Raw genomic sequence first — 15,368 nt, forward strand, 5'->3', positions numbered from 1 at the left:
TTATTATACACAAAGTCACTTTTAAATGAATAAAAAGTTGTTTTATTTGTGAATATAATACAAAAAAGATAATCGATACAAAGAGAAAAAACGTATACGTCTTTGGAAAAATAAGCAGCTTTTGAAACGTCGAACTCGTTGAATTTATTCAACTTCGTATAAGCGTGGCTACGAACATAATAATATGAAGCTGACTTGATAAACTTTCGCTCGTGCGTTACTCGTACGATCGAGAAAGAGAGAGAGAGAGAGAGACAAGGAGTGAAAAACGGAGAATATATTGTCGTATATAAAGAGAGAGTAGTGCGTATCACAAGATATAAATACAACCAACGCAGAACATTTCAATAAAGAAAGGCGGCTGAGATCTTAAAAGTACTTTTCGAGATGTACAGCGAGGTCCATGGGATCGGTGTTGGGTCCGTGTCTCTCGACGACCTTACCCTCTTTGTTGACGATGAACTTGGTGAAGTTCCATTTGATGAAGTTGCCAAGAGTGCCTCCCTGCTCCTTCTTCAAGTACTTCCACAGCGGGTGGGTCGTATCGGTGTTCACGTCGATCTTCTCGAACAAGTCGAATTTAACCTGCATAAACCAGGAGAATAAGTACAAGATTTTCCTGAGAGTAGCGTGTAGGCAAAAATTTTGCCTCGACAAAAGCTCGGGTAAACTACGATAAATTCTCCGAAGCGCAACCCGCACGTTTCGCGCATTTAATATAAAAAAGAAGGAAAACGTACACCCGCGCGCATAATGTTTATAAATCACAGGGGCGTCGATGCATTTTCCTCGAGCTTCTTGCAATTTATTTCCTTTTGCGCCCTCGAGAGTTTGTGCGAGAGTTAACCTAGTTTTTAAACTTTATTATCCCCCAGTTCTCTCCTAAGAGCGAGTCCAGAAGTACATAAAACTTTTTGTACGTTTATATTATTTGTGCGCGAGCGCAAACGAACGCACGATTATTTCGATAAACTTTCATTTAAAATTCGAGACGTTTTAATTGCGCCAAGTTTTCGAGCTAAGAAACTGAGACTCCCTCAATATCCCCGAGTACTTTTTTGTCGATGCGGAGTACGTAATTCGACTTACGCTTTTACGAGCGGCAAAGCTGCAGATTTCCTCGGGGCTGCCGGGCTCTTGGCCGTTGAACTGATTGCAGGGGAAGGCCAGGATCCTCAGACCCTTGGACTCGGCGTACTTGTCGTGGAGCTCGTTCAACTGCTTGTAGTTGTTTTCGGTCAGTCCGCACTTGGACGCGACGTTGACGATCAGCAGGACATGGCCCTTGTATCTGTGATGGTTTAAAAATAAAAAATCAGTTTTCATAAGAAAAACCTAAGGTATTCAAGTTAACGAACGCGTTCATGTGCATTACTTTTCCATAGAGACGGGCTGTCCCTTGATGTCGTTGACCGTAAAGTCGTAGACCGACTTGGCAGATTTGTAATCTTCGTTTCCGCTCATGACTGCTGCAACACGATAATGAGAAAAAATTCAGAAATTCAGCAGTTGTATAAACAACGTGTTTGCAAAAAATAAATGTCGATAAACTTTTATCTCTGCGTACACATTAGAGAGAGCAACGGTAAACGGTTAATTCAACAAAACGTTGGATAAATATTAGTATAAATGCGATAAAAATAGAGATTCCATTACTGCATGCATGAAGAGATTCAATTATTGCATCCTTTTAACAGGTTTTCAAGATTATTATGCATGTATTGAAAAAGCTCGGGCGTACACAACATACGTACACAGAAACACAAACACGTACTCGTACTCGTACTCGTACTCGTACTCGCTAAACGTTGTAGAGTACTATCTAATTGCAAACTGTCCTAATGACTTTAAATACATGTACGATGCGCACAGACAGGCGCATATGTATATTACATACTGAGGTAGGTGTATATGATATAGAGAGGTGTACGTGCCTGAGAAATTTCGAAATAAAGTTTGAAGTCCGATCGGCACGAGGGTGGGCCTTAAAAAACGCATTCCTTCTAATTGAGCTTTTTTCTCTTTCTCTCTTTAATTTATCTCAATTCCTACGAGAGAAATGAATGATTAATGGTTTTTTTTCTTTCAATTTTTCGTTGCTTATCAAGGTGTGTGTGCATACAGCGGCGTACATCAATATTCGCCGCTTTATAATGTATACGGCGTTATAATGTATGTCGCCGGGATTATCGACGTTTTTCACGCATTATGCACGCAAGTTCATTTTCATATAAAATTTGAGCTTTTCCTTGAAAATGAATAATGCATAAAATTATGGTTCGAATACATACACAATCGCACTCAATTAATATTTCATCGCTGCACAAGTGTGTTACCTTGTGCCTCTTACTGCTACGAAAATTTACAAGAACAAAAAAAATCAAGAACAAGAAGTGAAGTCATGCGTTCGATCGACTTTATATTTTTTATTATTACATCCGAGAGGAGGATACGCACGTAATGCATAATATCCGAGTCATTGAAAATCTCTCTCTCACTCTGTCTCTCATCCGGCGAGTTGCACGGCAAAACGAAAGGTTGCATTTGGCTGCACGTACACGCAAAACACACACATACGCAAATACGACGACGACGAGAATCGCGAGATAAAACGGGTGGCGCCATCGAGCGCTGCATCACAGTACGACGATCATCTGATTTTGCGTGAAACATTTTGTGTGCTGCATTCACGCAACACACACAACAAACTCACACAATGAATTCGGCAAGCGAGAGATCGGCTCCCTGTCACGGACATTGAACAACGAGTTTACGTTTGTTGCGATCGCGATTAAATGAAAACAACGACGATGGGCAATGGATTTCGCGCAAGACACTCTTACCTGCGATGCGATCTCAAACGTTTGTAGAAAAGACGGATCACAGATCTCTTTTGCGGATGCTAGTAGGTGCGTGGCTCGAAGCGTCTGGTCGCAAACTAATGCCACTCGGTACAATATAGCGGCGCGACAACGGAGGCAGCGGCTGCGCGAGGCACTGACGACGACGACGACGACGACTCACGGCGACTCGCGAGTATTTGCGTCCGTGTGCGCGTGTATATTTTCGCCGGTATATGCCAACGTACACGTACTGTACTAAATACACGCGCGCGCGCGCTCATTAAACGTCCAATACGATACGCAACGCATCAGCGTGACTTGGCGGCTTTGTCCGCTTTGTTGTGTGCATGACTATCTGACCAAAATATTCGACTCGTACTTTTTCATTCCTGATTTTTCCATCGCAGACGACAATGTGTAACGCGCAATGTTGCGTAAGATGATTATTTTGAGCTAGAGATTTGTCAGGATTTTTTTTCTAAAAATGTTTTCAAGTACTGCACGTTGGTGCCGATTAAAATATTTCACCGATGTATGACAATTGGCGAGCCTTGAAATAGCATTGAATATGCAATAATTCGAACGCAAAGATTATTCTAGTACCTTGACAATTAGTCGTGTTTTACGATGTAACGAGATCTATGGCTGATATACACCTGCATTAGTCATATTTTTATACCGCAGCAGGTAGTACTGCAGCCTGTTATTGGTAATGACAGGTCTATACACACCTAAGTGCAGCACCATTCATAATAATAATCGAGCCTGACTATGAAATAATGACAATTACCTCGTGCGCATCGATCGATGCCACAAATTACACGCGTGTCGTTACGAGGCAAAAAAATAACAAACAAGTTGGACATGTAGAGTGAATTCGATTTCCCCATTAAACATTGACGCCCAGCAACAATAATAATAATGATGGTACTATACGCGCAATTATACACGATGAATAATTTAGTTGTACTTTAGCGAGTGTGAAAATATTTGTGAAAAAAACAAATCTCAAATGCTTCGATCTTCTTTTTTGTTACAGCACGTTAGTTCCATGGAAGGTGTTCAGGCATGAGCTCAATCAAGTTCATCCCATCAGTTCAGGGCTCCAAGCGATGGCCCTCAAATCGACGATTGACCTCACGTGCAATGGTTACATATCCAATTTTGAGTTCGACGTATTTACTAGGTTTGTAGTGTGGCGAATTCCGAGCATGACTCGTATTATTTCGACGCTCGAACGCTTCCTTGCTAAATGAGGTTGTGCGTTTTTTTTCCAACAGGTTGTTTCAGCCCTGGTCAACGTTGCTGCGCAACTGGAAGATACTAGCCGTGACGCACCCTGGATATGTGGCCTTTTTAACGTACGACGAGGTCAAGGCCCGATTACAAAAGTACTGCATCTCCAAACCGGGCAGCTACGTCTTCAGACTGAGCTGCACGAGGCTCGGCCAGTGGGCCATAGGATACGTCACGTCTGACGGTGAAATATTACAGACTATCCCGCACAACAAGAGCTTATGCCAAGCTTTACTGGATGGATATCGGGAAGGATTGTGAGTTGATCAACATTATCCATTCGTTAACAAAATAAAGTTATAATCTATAACGATCGTGCACCTCGTGTTTCAGTTATCTTTACCCAGACGGGCGGAACGTCAATCCCGACTTGACGTGGGCCGTTCAACCGACCCCTGAAGAACACATCAAGGTCACGGCCGAGCAATACGAGCTCTACTGCGAAATGGGCAGTACGTTTCAATTATGTAAAATCTGCGCCGAGCACGACAAAGACGTGAGGATCGAACCTTGTGGTCATTTGCTCTGTACACCATGCTTGACTTCCTGGCAGGTGAGTCATCGCCGAGATCTTCTTGCGCAAGCTTCGCAATTAACTGATAAACTGATAACGATAATTTTCCGTGTGCGCAGGATTCCGAAGGCCAGGGTTGTCCGTTCTGTCGAGCCGAAATCAAAGGAACGGAACAAATCGTGGTCGACCCGTTCGATCCCCGCAGAACCCACCGTCAGGGTGCCCAGTCAGCGAGCGCGAGCAACGCCTCGACGCCCACGCAGGACCTAGATCCCGATACCGAGGTATCCGATGAATAGAGAATGCCTAGACCATCACTTGCTTTACTTTTTTTACATTCCTTCTCATTTTTTTCATTTTTTTATTATTTTTTTTTTTGTTTTCTACTTTTGCTGTCTATAATGTATATGCCTATTATTGTTCCCGCCCTGTACTAGATTAACTATAACTACTCGTTCCGTCCCAATTAAATAATTGAAAAACCGCGCATGGCTGCTGAGCGTTTGTTTGTCTCCTTCTTGATTTTTAATGTTTTAAAAAAATAACTTTTTCTCGATTTCTTTTAAAATCTTTGAACGCTTGAGTGCGAGTGCTGTTGTATAGTTTATAATTAATGTATGTATGATTTTTTTCTATTTACAATGTGTCATTGTTAACTCAAAGGTATTAATTTTCGTTTTATAAAATTATTTGACTGCAAAATGAATACAACTAGAAACTCTGTAGGCGTGATTTTCTGGCGAACCCTAATGATAATACGAGTTTAATAAATTCTCTGTCAATGATGCATAAAACGGCCAAATGTCGATTAATAAGTTTCCTAACACGTTAATATATACGACGCTTGAAAGTCAAATGGTAAAATGATAAACGTATAAGTACGTTTATAGAATTTCTTTTGTAATTCTATTATCTGATAAGCTGTGTTTACTGTAAAGATTGATTTATTTTTAAGATCGCGAATGCATCTGTGCTGAGTGAGAAATGCGTGAAATTAGATTATATTTTCGAACAAATTTTTTCGAACTGAGGCTTTTGCTTGTCGCTGATTAGATTTTCAAATATCGATATGTGATAGTTAAATAAATTTAGTATTAAAAGACATTCATATTCATCTTCTTCCGGAATATATTCTTTACTATGTAAATGAAGAAATTTTCATTCATTGTTCCATGATCATCATTACTAGATAAGCGCTTTTTGCATGATTGTTGCAATAGAAAATTTATAAATTTTCTTTTGACAAAAACAGATTATTGCCACCAATGAGGGACCAGTTCTTGCGAATCTATCCAATATAGTTGTATTTTGTAAATTATATATCATATAGGATTACGCTAACTTTAACATAGCGCTTCAATGAGGCTTACACGACGAACAAATCATACGGAAAAATACGAAACATTTATCATTTAATGTTTTTACCGTAAACGCCGTTAACGAATATATATTTCATTGATAAATGTGCAAATTTCGCGCTTATTGTATAAAAAAATTAGGAATAGAGAGAATGTGAGAGCTGTGAATTGAGCATGGATTACGTAAATGCACGTGTATTGTATTAATTGATAGATTTTGAAATTACTTCAAAATTTTCATTCTAACAAGTATTGACTAGTATACTATATATTTGATAATGAACTGCGTTATTTGTATGAAGGGTTGTGCTACTTGTGCAATGAATATTATGTATGTTTCGTTTATACGTTTTTAATTCTCCTTGCCAAGTGTATCGCAAAAATGGCTTTAATTAATTTTTTTTTCTTGAGTGCGAAAGTTCAATTCTTTTTTAACTTACTGTAATATACTAGGTGCAGAAATTGCAATTTTTTATTTGAATAAAAGGACGCTCATGTTTATTTTTGAAATGAAACCTTTCTGCTTTTTTCTTTCATCCTTTGAAAGTTTTTTAATATTGTTCGAAAAGAAGAAAAGATTCTTCTAGTTTTAATATTACTCTATGTAATATTACATCTCATGATTACATTTGAGTTGAAGATTTCTGCATGCCCATACACATTGAACTTACTAATCAAACAAAAATAGACACTCAAGTACATTACAACAGTGAGCGAAAGAGAAATACAATGAAGGTGAAACACATTGCGGATTCCAGAGGTGAGAAAAACGCTTCATTCAAATTGCATTTTGTTTAGAAAGCTTGTTTGCTCTGCTTTGCATCCTTGATCGAAAATTGCTCTGGCATGTTTATTGTTTTATCCTGTGTAAGTAAATCAATGAAGAAAAAAAATTAGCGCTAGTATTATCGATGAATGGAATGTTCATGTGCAAGATCAAAAGAAATTGTTGTAAAATTAAAATAAAAATTAAAAATGAGAAAGAAAAAAAAATTAATGAAGTTATTTTAGGGCAGAATGTGGTTTTACTACGCTTGGTACTGTGGTGATTGGGATTTACGCAAATAAAAAAAATTAGACAGTTATTAAAATTACTTCTAATGATGTATAATATATTAAAATCCAATTTTTTCTTCTTCCAGGCTATTATGGAGTTGATCAACGGTAATGGAGCAGGTAACGACACGGACGATGAGGACGATTCAGCCTCGCCGTCGACATCACCCCAGTCGTCGCGCCGAGTCGTGCCGAGTCCACCTTTGCCACCGCGTCGTTCCTCGCCGTCTCCAACGTCCAATGGACCTGTGGGGGTTGTCCCGGCGAGTATACCGATTCATCAATCTCAGCCGCCACCGCCAGTGCCGCCGCAGCAGCAGCAACAGCAACAACAACAGCAACAGCAGTCGTCGTCCCAGAGAAACGGCCACGTCCCGGTCAGGCATCTAACAGTGCCCAAAGAGAACGCACCGCCGCCGCCGACGCTGACGGCGACGACCCCGAGCTCGATGGCTCCGCCGCTACCCGCGATAACGACTCCACAACAGCCCGCGCCTCCACCTGTTACGGTCATTTTGTCCTCGAGTACCAACAACGAGCCAAACAACGTGAACAACAAAGCCAACGGCACCGAGTCGAGGTACGACATGCTGCACCGAGCATCGTCGCCGTCGCCGGTACCGCCGGCAGTGATAAGGCCACATTCGCGATCGCAGCCGCAACTCGTGAATCGAAATCCTCCGGCTTTACCGGAAAAGCCAAGGCCTCCGATGCAACAGCAGCAACAATCATCGGGCTCGACCGTACCACCCGCAGTGCCACCACCGCTGTCGGTTCCGAGACCGCCTAAGTCCAATTCGGTTCAGAGCGGTGGCGTCAAGCAGGATCATTTGTACGAGAATACGATCATGATTCCCGGCACCAAGCAGCACGTCGTAAAAAATATTAATTTAGACGTACGTTTTTATTTATTATTTAAAACCTATTTATGAACGCTGACTGTTCATTAAACCGAATTTTTTTTTCTAAAGGTGAACAAAGCACGCATATCGAATCTGATGAAAGGCAAAGATGAGAGTGGTCGACCAATTCCAAAATCGAACGAATCAGCTGCTGCTTACGAGAATATTAACGTCGAGCACATATCGAGGCTCGTGGCTCTTGGTTTCGCTCAGGATGCGGTGATCCGGGCTCTCGGTATTACGAGGAACGACCTCGAAATGGCCTGTGATATCCTTCACGAGTTTGCCCAGAAGTCTTCCTGACCCGGTAATTATAGTCAACGCTTCTTTCGATCGATCGCAATCTTCAAATTGCTTTTCTCATTTTTTATTTGTTCTTGTAGCAACAGAAACAAACGACGACGACACGTGACCCCCGTTGCCCGCCAGGCGGTACTTTTGACGAGGAAGTCGAATCCGGAAGAACCGGAATAACCGACCGCTCGGCAGCTGGAGTAGCTATAGCATCTGCGCAGATGAGCAGGCGGCTATCGCCGCCGAGTCGGAGCAGTCGTCGACAGCCGTGGCATCGTCAGCCTCGTAGCAGCAGACCCCGGACGGTCGCGTCCTCGCCGGCCAACAACGCGATGCACAGGAGCCCGCGACGCAGCAGTGCTCTCTCCCTGTCGCCCCAGGCCGTGAGAAACCGCGACTTGTCGGCTCCGGTGGCTAGAGAGCGATAGAACGAGGCCTAAAAATTGGACGACATTGTGGTATAGAGGACGACGATGACGATAACGGCACAGCGCGGGGGTTGCGATCTAATTAGTTCATAAGTTAATGCATAAGTATTGTGTATAAAGTGATGTGACTAGACTTGTAGGTATCGCTCGAGCGCTAGAGTGCGCACAAAGTATATGTTTCGATCTACTGAACGTAAAGTATGCTTCAGATAGATCGATGAACATTCAAGTTATTGGATGTACTTCACTTGATATTGGGAACGTAATGTTGTGCATCGAGCACGCAGATGTGTTTGATGAATTCATATATTATATCCAAATAACGTTAGTGTCTATTAATCTGATAATCAAATGATAGATTCGTTTATGTAATTAACGTCTTTATTCTAAAATTAACGTCACTTTGAATTGAGATACAAGACAAGAAGGCAAAACACCAATTCAATTGACAAATTATCACAAATAATTTGTAAAAACGATTATATTAGATTACGATAAAAAGGGAACATCATACACAATTAGATTATTTCTAAAGTGTCGCTAGGATACAATTATTTATTTTTACAGATATAGAAATCATTTCTGTGATATCTGGTAATCAACAATTAGCAATTGCTAGCTAGCTTGTGTTAGCCTCCGATCGTTGAGACGAACGATTTTCCATGTATTCAATGCGAACAATCATTTCATTTTTATAATGCACATAACAATTTTTATCGGACGGATCATAGTTGTAAAGAAATAATTTTAAATTATAAATGGCTCTTTTAACGTGACGTAAGTTAAAAGTTGAATTCTTTATTCGAATATGCGAAAATGTATTTTATTGTGTAAATAAATACACCTCCATTTGTAAATTATTTAGAAATACTTGATTGGCATTGTTAATAAAAAGCATTTTATTTATCAATCTTTCAAAAATGAATAATTTTGTGGGATTTCTAACCACGTTTGTAACCTGCATTCCAGGGATCATTTTGTAATACTTAATGATATATAAGTGAATGTTTTTTTCTAAGTATATCATTACGACTTATTTATTGTATTGAACAAATTGTGATATTTGATTTTAAATTGTATATAATTTCGTAATTTTTTAGGATAAGCCTTTGGCAAAGATTTTAAGATTAGCATATTTTCAAATTAGATCATTTCCTATAAATTGTAAACGTAAACAATCATTTCATCATTTCCTGAGCCCTAGTACAAAAATATTTTATCTTCTCTATAGTTGTATTAATATTAATTTAAAAATAAATAAGTAGGAATATTAAATTGTAATGAAAATGTTGTGCACTGGAAAATGTTGAACAATGCAAAAATTTGAATATTTTTTTAGTAGGCAGTGGAATTTCTTCTGATTCTGATGAATGCATTACGTGATTTTGAAATTTCACAAACCTAACTTAACATCAATAATATAAGTAAATTATGTTTTGGGAGAGTTAATAACAGGGCTGCACAAGGGAAAATTTCACATCAACTTTCAGTTTCGTTTCAATCATTCATGACTGATATTACATACAGATTAATTAGTTGTATAATAGCTTGTGTCAAATCTTTTACTGATTGCTAGATACTGAAGGACTGTAAATAAAAGCGATGTCGTAAGTACTAATTGGTAAAATCTTTTCACGAAGCATATTAAGTTTTTTACGAACAAAGATTTGATTAAAAATACGACAATCTTGAATTAAAGTATGAACGTGAGTGACATGAGTCAAGACTATAACAATGATTTAATATTCTACCAAGTAAAGTGTACCAAGATCAGAAAATTATAATCTTATATACTGTAGATGATTTCAATTTATAATTATCGTGGAGGTGACTTGTATCATATTCAACCAGATAGTTAACAAAACAGCCAATGCCTCTATTAATTAAATTAGTTAAAATATTACATTCATGATAGGAAAATGATTCAGACTCTTCAATAAAAATGTTTATATCGATAAAGCATGTTGTAAAGTGAAAAAAAAATGAGTGATGAATTAAACTTTAGCTTGTGTGACATATTAAAATATACATACAGATACGATTTATAAAAATGAGCACAATGCACAGAAAAAAAAACAAATAGTACCTCTTAATGTAAGCATAAGTAGTTTCTGTTTATAGCTCACAAAGCCTTAAGAATTTCATGCAATTTAATTTAGTTCTAAATTTTAATGGAAACAAATTTGCATTTCGATGGTAGCGTATTCAAAATCATTGTTGTTCGATAATAACATGTATAGATATTGAAATTATAATTCGTTCGGTAATAGATTTGGAATTCTTGGCTTGTGTGTCAGAATCAGTAAGCGTACACATTAACGTCCTATTTTTCTACATTGAACAATACCGTTTCTCTTTACAGTAGTATTGTTCGCGTTATACATGCGTTACATGTGAAACTGAATATATTAAACGAAGAAAACAAAAAAAATAGATTAAAAAAAGATTCAAAGTGGAAGTGATTTTAAGGGGGAAAAATATAAAAATAGTTATATTCTACGATAAATAGTTAATTAGTGTAAGTAATGATTAAAAAAAAACATTACCCATGTCGTGCAATACACAGCGTGAACCCCTCTATAATTTTAATTTCATCTGTATAAATTATTTTATGTATATTCTCGAGAATAAAAACAGCTCATTTACAAATCAACCAACAGTTTATTCATATTTAAAAAATATATTATTCAATATAACTTTGAACCTTAAAGTATAACATCGTAAGAACAGAAAACCATAAAAACCGTAATAAAAAATTTCTCAACCACGTGACGACAATTCATCTCTGAGCTTTTCGTACCTCTTAAGCTCCTCTTCGCTGACACTTGGAACGAGTTCTCCCACTACCTCAAGAAAATCATCCAATTCAACGATAACATCATCAGACGAAACGGTATCTCTTCTTTTTATGTCGACCTTTACCATGAGTTTTCTAACGGCTCGCAGCCAGGCATTCGAGCAGACGGAGTATAGGTCCGCACCGGTAAGATTTCTCGGCAAATTTTCCACCAGTTCCTTCAACTCCTCTCCGCCTCTCTTCAAATTGAAGTGCTTGGTCAAAGCCTCGAGGACGCTGATCTGCGAGGCAGCATCGGAGTAAACGCCGACGTAGAGCATCTTGTCAAATCTGCCGGGACGCAGGAGTGCAGGGTCAACCAGATCGGGCCGATTCGTAGCGCCAATCACGAAGACACGACCCTCGCTCTCTAATCCGTCCATTTCGGCAAGAAGTTGCGAAACTACGCGATCCATAACTCCGCCACTGTCACCGGACCGACCACGATTCGGTGCCAGAGAGTCAAGCTCGTCGAAAAAGATGATACTAGGCGAGGCCGCACGAGCTCGCTCAAAAACTTGAAGAGATTTTTATTAAATTTTGTTGGAGAGAACAGCGAGATCCATTTATGAAAAAAAGAATTACCTTGTCTGACGTTCTTTTCGCTCTGACCCACATACATATTCAAAAGTTCCGGACCTTTGACCGATAAAAAGTGGAGCTGACATTCCGTCGCGACAGCTTTGGCTAACAAGGTTTTACCAGTGCCAGGAGGACCGTACAATAAAAGTCCGGATCTGTTCATACCGGAAATATTGAGCAGAGGCATCTCGATGCGACGCATGATTTCGCGTTTCAATTCAGCTAAGCCACCGATATCGTCCCAGTGAACTTTCGGTACTTTTGGTGCTCCAATCTGATCGGCAAACGTTGATTGCATGTATTCTGCAACGAATTTAAATTTAAATTTAATTGGGTCATCTTAAATGATAAAAAATATTGAAAATAAATATGTACCGCAAGCACTGACGAAATCTTCGGTTGTTAGAGTCAAATCAGCATCCTGCTTTTGAGTACTATCGACAAGTTTCAAGCGGCTCTTTGTGGCGTGCGATACTAAAGCTTCTAAATCAGCGAGGACGAAGTCTGAACACATTTTAGATATTTTTTGTAAATCAGCCTCGCATTTTAGACCATTCATTTGAGCGACCCAAGATAATATTTCAATCCTTTCGTTTTGTGTTAAACTTTCGATTGTAATTTTGTCGACGAAAGTTGACTCAGTATCTATAGCCATTTCTGACTCACTTGATATGGCAAAAATAATGAGAGGAAAATTTAACTTTTTTCTGTACAATTTTTTTAAAGCTTCTGAGAAAGATGCAATGACTCTTTGATCTTTGTGACCTTCTGCATTGATGCCAAGTACCTAAAATAAAATGAAAATAAAGCATAGTTCATTGTTTAAAAAGATACAATTTGTAAAATCAAAAACCTCAATATTATGGAGCAAGAGGATACATGGTAGACATTGTTCTGCCTCATATAAAATGATTCTTAATTTTGCTTCAGTTTGTGCTGCTGTAAGGGCTTGAATATCAATTAAATTAGCTTCAAATATATTTAAGCCCAATGTTTCTGCTGCTAGTTTGACAAGACGTGATTTACCACAACCAGTCGGACCCTCCACAAGAAATACAGGTTTTACATCAATTTTAGTTTCTGCAGGGAAGAAAAACAGTTGATTGTTTTATTAAAAATGCAGCTTATATTTAAAAATAGGTCATACCATTCTGTAAAAAAGGCATAACGCATGATTGGATTTGCAAGAGTTGACCTATTAAAATTGGAGGCCAAGAACAAAAACTTATTTTTTCTTCATTAAGAATATCACAGATGCATTTACATGGAAGATAACTATGTATATTTTTCTCTTCTATAAGTGACGTTTTACCATATACAACAAAACTACCGTCTTTGGCCTTATCTTTTCCTATTCGAATATCATTTACTTTAAAAAATAATAAATTTAACTTTGAATTAGATACACAATATGTTGCTTCTGGAACATAATCTTTGACAGTAATTTGTAAAATATCATTTGGGCGTAGATATTTTGGCACTAAAAAGTAACTCTTCAATAGTTGATTCAACAGTTCTTCTGTACATTCAGATGGACTATTTATCAATGATATTTTTACTTCAGTGGCATATGATATAGCTTCATCATTTACTGAAACTAAAACATCATTTTATAAATAAGATGTATTTTAAGAAGTCAATAAGAAATTATATATTCTTACATAAAAAATATGTTGAATCTTCTTCAGGTATTGCTTTGAAATGTTTGTTTAGATTATTTTTTAAAACTTCTGATACATAGATTGTATTTAATGGAAGGTAGTCTACAAACAAAACTGCTACCTTATATTTTTTTCTAGATTTTTTTGAGCACAAATAAAACCAGTTTTTTGATTTATCCACATCTTTGTTGTTACATAAAATATATAAACCATCATCTATGAATTTTTCATTACATTCTTTGAATTTTGTTATGTATGTAACATATAATTTTTTAGGTAAACAATACAATTGTAATTCCATCTTTAACAGTCTTTGAAATCTCTTGAGTAAAAAATATATAAATAATAATTCACGTGTTGGCTTTTTCGTGAATTTATTGGTTAATCTTGATAAATAAACTAATAATCCAATTGATTGCTGAATGGAAAACATCTTTAATTTTTATAAATTTTATTCACAAAAATAGATTTAAGTATCGAGCTGGGCTCTACTTGTTGATTGCGTCGTTCTTAGATGACACAAATGATAAAAATATATGACATTTTAATCTTCAAACGTCACTGTGAAACAAATCACTATTCACAAGTGAATAGAAAACACGAACAAAAGATTATAATTTACAATAATCGCATCAACACCACGAAAAACTGAATTATCGAACAAAAAATTTAAGTAAACAAACACATTGACACATAAACAGAGCCAGGTTTCCAAAATACCGGTCTTATCTGCTATAAGTAGAGGTTAAGCGCATCAGTATTAAGATCTTTGACAGCCACTGGCTGAATGTGCAAATAGAGAGCACAAAATACTGGATTTAGAGAGTTCATCGCCCAATCATAGCGCGGCACGCGCAACCGGCTATCAAATGAGAACTTTCATCGAAATGCATCATAATATGTCAAACACTGACGGATCGAAAGTTATTATGATGGACTGTCATTTTTTTCCTCAAATGTTCAAATTTTTTATTATTTGTCGTAAAGAAAATAACGTAAAAAATAATTTTAATTTAATTCTGTTCAGAGAAATATTATTGAAACAAAATTATTGTTATTTACACCACAAATTTAGTTGAAAAATTAATTTCATCATCCACTTTTCTACATGAAAAAAGGGAGTTGAAATTTGAATTCAGATGTTTACTAATTCTTGACGTAAGAGATGCTCCGTGATTTTATCAGTTTTTTCAAGGATACGCTTAGTGAAAATAATTTGAACAGGACATCCAAAAATTGATCATTAGTAAAAATATTAGCCAAACGCATAAATATCCAGGCCAAAGCACAGTCACGTAACGAAAAAAAGGAGCCCCATTGGCGAGACGTATTCTCGCGAGCAGAAGACAATTAAAAGTCCGTTGCAAAACATACACGCGCTAGCGCACCGCTCCTGCACGAGATCAGCCAACCACAGGGCTCGTCCTCCGCACATAAACTGTATATCTTGCGGGTATACCTACATGGCCGTTGCGCTTGACGCCATACACATAATACAGCAGCAGCAGCATAGGACTGGCCTGTAAGCGCGCGAGATACCATGTTTACTGTTTAGGCGATTATAAACTGCACACACACACATACACACCAACTCGGGG

At 37.8% G+C, this 15,368-nt stretch overlaps 3 protein-coding genes across 16 annotated transcripts in view; 1 reads left to right on the forward strand and 2 right to left on the reverse strand.

Moving 5' to 3' along the window:
- LOC106653130 (E3 ubiquitin-protein ligase CBL) overlaps positions 1–11,344 on the forward strand; it is a 58,577-nt gene extending 47,233 nt beyond the window's left edge. For 9 of the 10 annotated variants that reach the window (XM_023462586.1, XM_014372389.2, XM_014372391.2 and 6 more), the window contains exons 3-9: positions 3,883–4,029; positions 4,124–4,396; positions 4,473–4,692; positions 4,773–4,937; positions 7,154–7,963; positions 8,039–8,276; positions 8,353–11,344. In XM_023462586.1, coding sequence (XP_023318354.1) covers positions 3,883–4,029; positions 4,124–4,396; positions 4,473–4,692; positions 4,773–4,937; positions 7,154–7,963; positions 8,039–8,272 — 1,849 coding nt within the window. In that variant the 3' untranslated portion in view covers positions 8,273–8,276; positions 8,353–11,344. Of the gene's footprint in view, positions 1–3,882; positions 4,030–4,123; positions 4,397–4,472; positions 4,693–4,772; positions 6,527–7,153; positions 7,964–8,038; positions 8,277–8,352 lie in introns of those variants that run through there. The other variant, XM_014372396.2, reaches the window with a different exon arrangement.
- On the reverse strand, positions 20–2,993 carry LOC106653135 (probable phospholipid hydroperoxide glutathione peroxidase). 4 transcript variants are annotated; one of them, XM_014372403.2, is made up of 5 exons: positions 2,844–2,993; positions 1,935–2,048; positions 1,376–1,466; positions 1,090–1,291; positions 20–585 (listed from the first exon to the last, which is right to left on the reverse strand). In XM_014372403.2, the coding sequence occupies exons 2-5, from the start codon at positions 1,996–1,998 to the stop codon at positions 370–372; spliced, it is 573 nt and encodes a 190-aa protein (XP_014227889.1). In that variant the 5' UTR covers positions 1,999–2,048; positions 2,844–2,993; the 3' UTR covers positions 20–369. The 4 variants fall into 4 exon arrangements, with proteins under 4 accessions (XP_014227889.1, XP_014227888.1, XP_014227890.1 ...); XM_014372402.2 differs by having other exon boundaries at positions 1,376–1,469; XM_014372404.2 differs by lacking the exon at positions 1,935–2,048.
- A 32-nt stretch (positions 11,345–11,376) lies between the features above and the next one.
- LOC106653129 (peroxisome assembly factor 2) lies at positions 11,377–15,321 on the reverse strand. Of its 2 annotated transcripts, XM_023462585.1 has the most exons (7): positions 14,971–15,321; positions 13,771–14,169; positions 13,257–13,706; positions 12,963–13,189; positions 12,485–12,896; positions 12,113–12,412; positions 11,377–12,044 (listed from the first exon to the last, which is right to left on the reverse strand). In XM_023462585.1, the coding sequence occupies exons 2-7, from the start codon at positions 14,069–14,071 to the stop codon at positions 11,452–11,454; spliced, it is 2,283 nt and encodes a 760-aa protein (XP_023318353.1). In that variant the 5' UTR covers positions 14,072–14,169; positions 14,971–15,321; the 3' UTR covers positions 11,377–11,451. The 2 variants fall into 2 exon arrangements, with proteins under 2 accessions (XP_023318353.1, XP_014227870.1); XM_014372384.2 differs by lacking the exon at positions 14,971–15,321 and having other exon boundaries at positions 13,771–14,768.
- Positions 15,322–15,368: the final 47 nt, after the last annotated feature.

The sequence above is a fragment of the Trichogramma pretiosum genome, unplaced genomic scaffold (genome assembly GCF_000599845.2).
Source record: "Trichogramma pretiosum strain Unisexual culture from Peru unplaced genomic scaffold, Tpre_2.0 scaffold8, whole genome shotgun sequence".
In the NCBI taxonomy this organism is placed as follows: domain Eukaryota; kingdom Metazoa; phylum Arthropoda; class Insecta; order Hymenoptera; family Trichogrammatidae; genus Trichogramma; species Trichogramma pretiosum.

Excerpts from the sequence above, each read along its gene's own strand:
- LOC106653129 (XM_014372384.2), bottom strand. The coding sequence starts at position 14,203 with ATGTTTTCCATTCAGCAATCAATTGGATTATTAGTTTATTTATCAAGA. Across the intron at positions 12,413-12,484 it reads AGATTTCGTCAGTGCTTGCG|AATACATGCAATCAACGTTT; the intron begins GTACATATTTAT and ends AATTCGTTGCAG. Across the intron at positions 12,045-12,112 it reads CGAAAAGAACGTCAGACAAG|TTTTTGAGCGAGCTCGTGCG; the intron begins GTAATTCTTTTT and ends AATCTCTTCAAG.
- LOC106653135 (XM_014372402.2), bottom strand. The coding sequence starts at position 1,998 with ATGCGTTTTTTAAGGCCCACCCTCGTGCCGATCGGACTTCAAACTTTA. Across the intron at positions 1,292-1,375 it reads CAGCCCGTCTCTATGGAAAA|ATACAAGGGCCATGTCCTGC; the intron begins GTAATGCACATG and ends AAACCATCACAG. Across the intron at positions 586-1,089 it reads GCTTTGCCGCTCGTAAAAGC|GTTAAATTCGACTTGTTCGA; the intron begins GTAAGTCGAATT and ends TGGTTTATGCAG.